This window comes from Macrobrachium nipponense, chromosome 31 (genome assembly GCF_015104395.2).
Source record: "Macrobrachium nipponense isolate FS-2020 chromosome 31, ASM1510439v2, whole genome shotgun sequence".
NCBI classification, from domain to species: Eukaryota; Metazoa; Arthropoda; class Malacostraca; order Decapoda; family Palaemonidae; genus Macrobrachium; species Macrobrachium nipponense.
In genome coordinates, this window is record NC_061093.1 from 60301205 (window position 1) to 60308980 (window position 7776).

The 7776-nt window shown below is 37.9% G+C and overlaps 2 protein-coding genes across 2 annotated transcripts; both read right to left on the minus strand.

The window, feature by feature from the left end:
• Positions 1 to 1145: 1145 nt before the first annotated feature.
• Positions 1146 to 2446, minus strand: LOC135207027 (cuticle protein AMP1A-like). Its single transcript, XM_064238656.1, has 3 exons — positions 2314 to 2446; positions 1578 to 1816; positions 1146 to 1455 (listed from the first exon to the last, which is right to left on the minus strand). Exons 1-3 carry the CDS (start codon positions 2320 to 2322, stop codon positions 1236 to 1238), a joined length of 468 nt encoding a protein of 155 aa, XP_064094726.1. The 5' UTR covers positions 2323 to 2446; the 3' UTR covers positions 1146 to 1235.
• A 2805-nt stretch (positions 2447 to 5251) lies between these two features.
• LOC135207028 (cuticle protein AMP1A-like) lies at positions 5252 to 6522 on the minus strand. Its single transcript, XM_064238658.1, has 3 exons — positions 6424 to 6522; positions 5687 to 5925; positions 5252 to 5561 (listed from the first exon to the last, which is right to left on the minus strand). Exons 1-3 carry the CDS (start codon positions 6430 to 6432, stop codon positions 5342 to 5344), a joined length of 468 nt encoding a protein of 155 aa, XP_064094728.1. The 5' UTR covers positions 6433 to 6522; the 3' UTR covers positions 5252 to 5341.
• Positions 6523 to 7776: the final 1254 nt, after the last annotated feature.

The following is a 7776-nucleotide window of genomic DNA, read 5'->3' on the forward strand; positions in this document are numbered from 1 at the left end:
CAGCACTTCTCAGATATATCCATCACTATTTCCTGTATGGAATAGCATCACGTTTCCCTTTTTGCTGTGGGAACTTCCACATTTCTACTTTCTCTCACACGTTCGTGTATGTGCAGGTATGTGTCCAGTTGTTTGGGCGATCTTACTTTGGCATGTCTGGTTTTGGCCAGTTTTTTCTTCTATGGCCCGGTTGTCAGTTCTTATATCAGCATGAAGGGTTCAAAGACAAAGATGTTCATTAAGAAGGCGTGACCCAACCTCCGGCTTACTCGAGACGCGTGCAAGATTTCCCCCTCACGCATAAGTTGTTATATTCCTAACTTTTAACGTAGATGGAAATGTGCTAAAATCTACGGTTAAGTAGAGCCTTGTTTCACCAACGAAAATTAGAATGAATATGCTATATCTTATTAGACAATTTTTGTGTACTGTATAATTTGCACATCACTTATTTTTTTATATTTTCAGTCTAATAAATAAATCATAAATATCCAATCCTGAAATTCATGTATCTTTAACTTAACACGAAACACCTTTTTCAGACCTTTTCAGCCTCTTCCATAGACCTTTCCTTACCACTAACAAGAACAAGAGCAACAATAACAATTAAGTAGTTTGTATGATTACTCCCCGAGCGTCAAAGGACTATATAAAACTTCTATGCTGAAGTAACCCAAAATGGGATATGCATAGTGGGCAGATGACCTGTTAACGGACCTGTTGTTGGACTTCTTGGCTCCAGTTTTCCAGAAGACTTGTCTCCCATAGGAAGTTTTGCAACTGGAACCTCAAAAAATCAAGCAAGGATGCAACGCAGTACTATCCTTAAAAGCAATTCTTTGTATCTTATTAATTTACTTATATTTTTATCTATCGTTTATTTATTTTTCTTTTCTAATAACTGATCCCCTCTTTCTATATTTCTTATTAACTCCTGTTACTATTTTCAAATAAACATCGTATTCGTTGGAAATTTGAATTTCATGTCAGTGGCCCAGTTTGCATTTATGCAAACTTTGTGAGTTTTCGGGAACTTTTTTTTTTCCAAATTCTACGATGAATGTTTTCCTACAATTTCCTCCACATGATGGTTTTTCAGAATGAATATCCTTGATATCAAATTACAGGGCAAAGAAAACAATGAATTTTATAGTAGATTCTATTTCGTTTATAAATAGAATAAATACATGAGCAATTTGTGATCACAGTTTCGAAGGGTCAGAGGTCAAAAGAGATTACTGGGGGGCGCCGTAGGACCTGGAAGGAGCCTCACGAGAGTCACCACGGGCACGGCGGGCGTCTTCCTCAGCAGCGAAGGCGATCTGGTCCAGCACGAACTGGGGAATTGGGTGGGGGAATTCGGGGGCTACTGGTAGAAGGTCGGACTGGGGCTGGAAGCCGTTCTCGTTGGCGACGTATTTCACAACGACTTCGGTACCGTCAGGAGCAGTGTAGCTGCAAGGATAACAAAATGTAATTGTATTGTATTTCAAAGTAAGTAGTCTATCATTATCGACTTTACATTCAATGTTTTTTTTAGTTCAAAGTCATCTGAAAGAGGCCGTGGAGAAACTCACGAGTATTGTCCAGCACTGACGATGGCGTCCTCATCTCCGTCGGGAGATCCAGCCTCGGAGAACCTGATGCCATTTTCGGATTCGAAGTCGAAGTTGTATTTGCCGTCGTCTTCGTGGACTCTCTCGTCCCTCAAGATGGCTACTTCCTCGGAGGAATCGGCGCTGGAGCGGCCAGCAGGGGCATCGTAGCTGTACTGAGGGGCAGCAAGGGCCACGGTGGCCAGGGCAGCGATGATCACCTAATGATGAAATTTCTCGTTAGAATTTATGAACACACAAAAACTCTCGACCAATGTGGATTTGGCTCTCCTATCAACATTGTGTGGGGATGCAGAAAGTGATATATCTCTTATTTTCTTTTTATCAGAAAATTCACCGTTCATTTCTTTGTATTGATACAAAATTGATGCGTTGAAGCACCCTTTTTAAACTCAATGCTTAAAGTTTATCATAGATTCAGATACGGGAACCTCTCAATTTTTTTCTCTAAATTTGAGCACAATAAAATTCTACTATGGTAAAGCACTGATTCTTAAACCATCTAGATCACTTCTGTTTAAGAATACTTTTTTATTATTCTTAATTTGATTACATAATTCTTTCATATGAAATTGCATGGCACATTTTCCAGGCAATTCTCATCTCATGAAACAAAAATGTACGTAGAGTATAAATACTCAATATCATAATTCCAGGAGAGTTATCGAAGAATATCCAGCCATAATCCAGTACTTACAAACTTCATGTTATCGGATGTTGTCGAGTGGTAGACTGATGATGTCTGAGGTCCAGGATTCACTTATATACTCGTAGGACCGGCCGAGGAGGGGGCGGGGGCGTGCCTTTGATCTTAGCACCATTTCTCTGGCACTGACCTTCGCCATGACCGTTGGCGTAACCTTCTAGATCTTCGTCGCATACCGGTACATCATTTGGGGTACGAAAACCTACTTCGTACCTTTCTAAATTCGCTTCTTTTTTTGTGTGTGTGTGTGTGTGTGTGTGTGTGAGGCGGGGGTGTGTTTCTAAGCTTGGCCGGGGATAAAATCTGGGTAACTGACATTAATCTATTTAACCTTGGTGTACCGTCTCTTCTTTTGTTTTAAGATGTCAGTTTTAAAAGGCTATTCAGATCATTCCTCTACGTAATCATTACGTTGCAGGGGTTATGTTGTGAAATATTGGAAATTAGTCCAATTGTCTCTTCAGTGATTGGCGTAAATGGATGAATTCTCGATAGAAACAAATGACACCTTCAGTATTTTTCTTTGGCTTTGATTCAATGATTGTAACGACAGTGATAACGGAGATGGTTTTCAACGCTCATTCAGCCAGCAGAGAATGAAAAAGTCAAGGAATTTTCTTGTGTTTCGACAGAATAATTACTTACTCGTGTATATATAATATATATATATATATATAAATTATATGTGTGTGTGTGTGTGCGTGTGTGTGTGTGTGTGTGTGTGTGTGTGTGTGTATGTGTGTTTTGTGTGAGTAGCAGATCTGCAGAAGAAATTATTCTATTTTGTAATTAACGATTCTAATTTCGAACTCCCACCATTTCTAATACAAAAATGAAAGCAGTAAAAGAAGAATTAAGTTTCCCTTACTGTCATTTCACAGGTGAACCATGTCAGTTAAGTAAACCAAGAAACGGAAATATTTAGGCATCAGACATTAAAATCGTAACGTTACCACTGATATTGTTTCATCGTCCTGATGAGGTTAAAACGGAGAGCTGGAGAAGGAAAAATTATTAATTGAATTCAGCCTTGCATCATTAAGTTTGCTTGAATATACTAAATAATTGTTCATACATACCTGATCAGACGAAGGAAGGCATTGGTCCGTCAAATATTAGCTAGCCTCTAAGTATGACTTCATAGATAAACATTACATTATAAATAAAATCATTATAGCACAAATATGGCTGCCTTCAGGAAGACCATAAGATATAATATACAAGAATGCCATTAACTTCAGCCCAAATGGATCTGTGGCTGATGTTTTTGGACCAGATGAGGGTGTATTTTTATCGGTTTGGGAAACACTTCAAAAATGGAACGTATTGATTGTAAATCTATACAGCCATTTCAGTTCAACCCTTCATGAATTTCATAGCTATTGCTTTTAACTGGAACAAGATATGATTTCGCTGCCATTCAAAATCAGTTTTTTGTCTTTGAGTGAAGAAAATAAGAAAATCAGATAAAAGAATAGATTTATCGATAGAAAAAGAAAGCACACTGCTGTGGACTCATTTGTCTTAGCTGAATTCCTTGAATGATAATTTATTGGCAATTAACGATTAGTGCAACACTTTGCTTAACAAACCCTATTTGAACTCTTACTCCATTGGCCTACTGGTCTTATTATGACCCATCACCTTTTGGATTAGAACGCTGAGAATAGTTGTTTCAATGGTTACTATTTCGTTGCACAAGGTTGAGCCTTTTAACCAACGATCCGTCCTCCTCTTGTATCGACATAAATAGGTCTCGGTTATTTAAATAGTATTCACAACAGACAAAGGTATTAGAGGCTTTAAGGTACCCGTCTTTTATTGTATATCTTAAATATATGACCTGATCGAAATGGTAATGTATGGTTCTTGTTAAATAGAGAAAGTAAATCTCTATCTTATTCGGTCATTTTACACGACTATCAGAGGTTGTTAGTAATAATTATCTTACACTGCCCTCAGCTTTTGCCATTTTGGCCAGTTTTTTCTTCTATGGCCCGGTTGTCAGTTCTTATATCAGCATGAAGGGTTCAAAGACAAAGATGTTAACTAACAAGGCGTGACCCGGCCTCCTGCTTACTCGAGATGCGTGCAACATTTCCCCCTCACGCATAAGTTGTTATATTCCTGACTTTTAACGTAAATTGAAATGTGTTAAAATCTACGGTTAAATAGAGCCTTGTTTCACCAACGAAAACTAAAATAGATTTACTATATTTTATTAGATATAATTTTTGTGTACAGTATAATTTGCAAATTATTTATTTTTTTATATTTTCAGTCTAATAAATAAATCATAAATATCTAATCCTGAAATTCATATATCTTTAACCTAACACGAAACACCTTTTTCAGACCTTTTTAGGCTCTTCCTTAGACCTTTCCTTACCCCCAACAAGAACAAGAGCAACAACAACAGAAAAGTAGTTTGTATGATTACTCCCCGAGCGTCAAAGGACTATATAAAACTTCTATGCTGAAGTAACCCAAAATGGTATAGGCATAGTGCGCAGATGACCTGTTAACGGACCTGTTGTTGGACTTACCATAGGAAGTTTTGCAACTGGAACCTCATAAAATCAAGCAAGAATGCAACGCAGTACTATCCTTAAAAACAATTTTGTATCTTATTAATTTACTCATATTATTACCTATTCATTTATTTATTTTTCTTTTCTAATAACTGATCCCCTCTTTTTATATTTCATATTAACTTCTTTTACTATTTTCAAATGAACATCATATTCGTTGGAAGTTTGAATTTCATATCAGTGGCCCAGTTCACATTTATGCAAACTTTGTGAGTTTTTTTGGGAACTTTTTTATATCAAAGTTCTGTGATGAATGTTTTCCTACAATTTCCTCCATATGATTGTTCTTCAGAATGAATATTCTTGATATCAAATAGCATGGCAAAGAAAACAATGAATTTTATAGTAGATTCTATTTCATTTATAAATAAAATAAATACATGAGCAATTTGTGATCACAGTATCGAAGGGTCAGAGATCAAAAGAGATTACTGAGGGGCGCCGTAGGACCTGGAAGGAGCCTCACGAGAACCATCACGGGCACGGCGGGCGTCTTCCTCAGCAGCGAAGGCGATCTGGTCCAGCACAAACTGGGGAATTGGGTGGGGGAATTCGGGGGCTACTGGCAGAAGGTCGGACTGGGGCTGGAAGCCGTTCTCGTTGGCGACGTATTTCACAACGACTTCGGTACCGTCAGGGGCAGTGTAGCTGCAAGGATATAACAAAATGTAATAGTATTGTATTTCAAAGTAAGTAGTCTATCATTATCGATTTTACATTCAATTTTTTTTTTTAGTTCAAAGTCATCTGAAAGAGACCGTGGAGAAACTCACGAGTATTGTCCAGCACTGACGATGGCGTCCTCATCTCCGTCGGGAGATCCAGCCTCGGAGAACCTGATGCCATTTTCGGATTCGAAGTCGAAGTTGTATTTACCGTCGTCTTCGTGGACTCTCTCGTCCCTCAAGATAGCTACTTCCTCGGAGGAATCAGCGCTGGAGCGGCCAGCAGGGGCATCGTAGCTGTACTGAGGGGCAGCAAGGGCCACGGTGGCCAGGGCAGCGATGATCACCTAATAATGAAATTTCTCGTTAGAATTTATGAACACACGAGAACTCTCGACCAATGTGGATTTGGCTCTCCTATCAAAATTGTGTGGGGATGCAGAAAGTGATATATCTCTTATTTTCTTTATATCAGAAAAATTCACCGTTCATTTCTTTGTATTGCTACAGAATTGATGCGTTGAAGAACCCTTTTTAAACTCAATGCTTAAAGTTTATCATAGATTCAGATACGGGAACCTCTCAATTTTTTTTTCTATATTTGAGCACAATAAAATTCTACTATGGTAAAGCACTGATTCATAAACCATTTAGATCACTTCTGCTTAAGAATACTTTTGTATTATTCATAATTTTAATCCATAATTCTCTCATATGAAATTGCATGGCACATTTTCCAGGTAATTCATATCTCATGAAACAAATATGTATGTAGAGTATGAATACTCAATATCATAATTCCAGGAGAGTTATCGTAGAATATCCACCCATAATCCAGTACTTACAAACTTCATGTTGTCGGATGTTGTCGAGTGGTAGACTGATGATGTCCGAGTTCCAGGATTCACTTATATACTCGTAGGACCGGCCGAGGAGGGGGCTGGGGCAGGCCTTTGATCTTAGCGCCATTTCTCTGGCACTAACCTTCGCCATGACCGTTGGCATAACCTTCTAGATCTTCGTCGCATACCGGTACATCATTTGGAGTACGAAAACCTACTTCGTACCTTTCTAAATTCGCTTCTTTTGTGTGTGTGTGTGTGTGTGTGTGTGTGAGGCGGGGGTGTGGTTCTAAGCCGGGTCGGGGATAAAATCTGGGTAACTGACATTAATCTATTTAACCTTGGTGTACCATGTCTTCTTTTGTTTTAAGATGTTATCAGTTTTAAAAGGCTGTTCAGATTATTCCTCTACGTAATCATTAAGTTGCATGAGTCATGTTGTGAAATATTGGAAATTAGTCCAATTGTCTCTTCAGACGTCAATGGATGAATTCTCGATAGAAACAAATGACACCTTCAGTATTTTTCCTCTGGCTTTGATTCAATTATTATAACGACATTGATAACGGAGATGGTTATCAATGCTCATTCAGCCAGCAGAGAATGAAAAAGTCAAGGAGTTTTCTTGTGTTTTGACAAAATAATTACATACTCGTGTTTATATATATATATATATATATATATATATATATATATATATATATATATATCTGTGTGTGTGTGTCTGTGTGTGTCTGTGTCTGTGTGCTTTGTGTGAGTAGCAGATCTGCAGGAGAAATTATTGCAGGTGAACCATGCCAGTGAAGTCAACCAAGAAACGGAATTATTTTAGGCATCAGACATCAAAATCGTAACGTTACCATTGTATATTGTTTTAGGAAGAAAGATCAATTATTGTATGGCACGAAGGAAAAGGGTCTAAGAGAACAAGATGTACAGGACAGAGGAAGATGGAGGAGGCTGACTAGAGACAGCGAACCCAGATAGAAATGGGAAAAGTTGAAGGTAAAGAAGAAGTATATTGTTTCATTTTCCTGACGAGGTTAAAACTGAGAGCTGGAGAAGGAAAAATATTTATCAAATTCAGCCTCACATTTAATTTTGCTTAAATTTACTGAATAATTGCTCACACATACTTCATCAGACAAAGGAAAGCATTGGTCCGTCAATTATAAGCTAGCCCCTAAGTATGACTTCATAGATAAACATTACATTACAAATAGAATCACCATAGCATAAATATGGCTGCCTTCAGGAAGACCATAAGATATTATATACAAGAATGCCATGAACTTCAGCCCAAATGGATCTGTGGCTGATTTTATTGGACCAGATGAGGGTCTATTTTTATCGGTT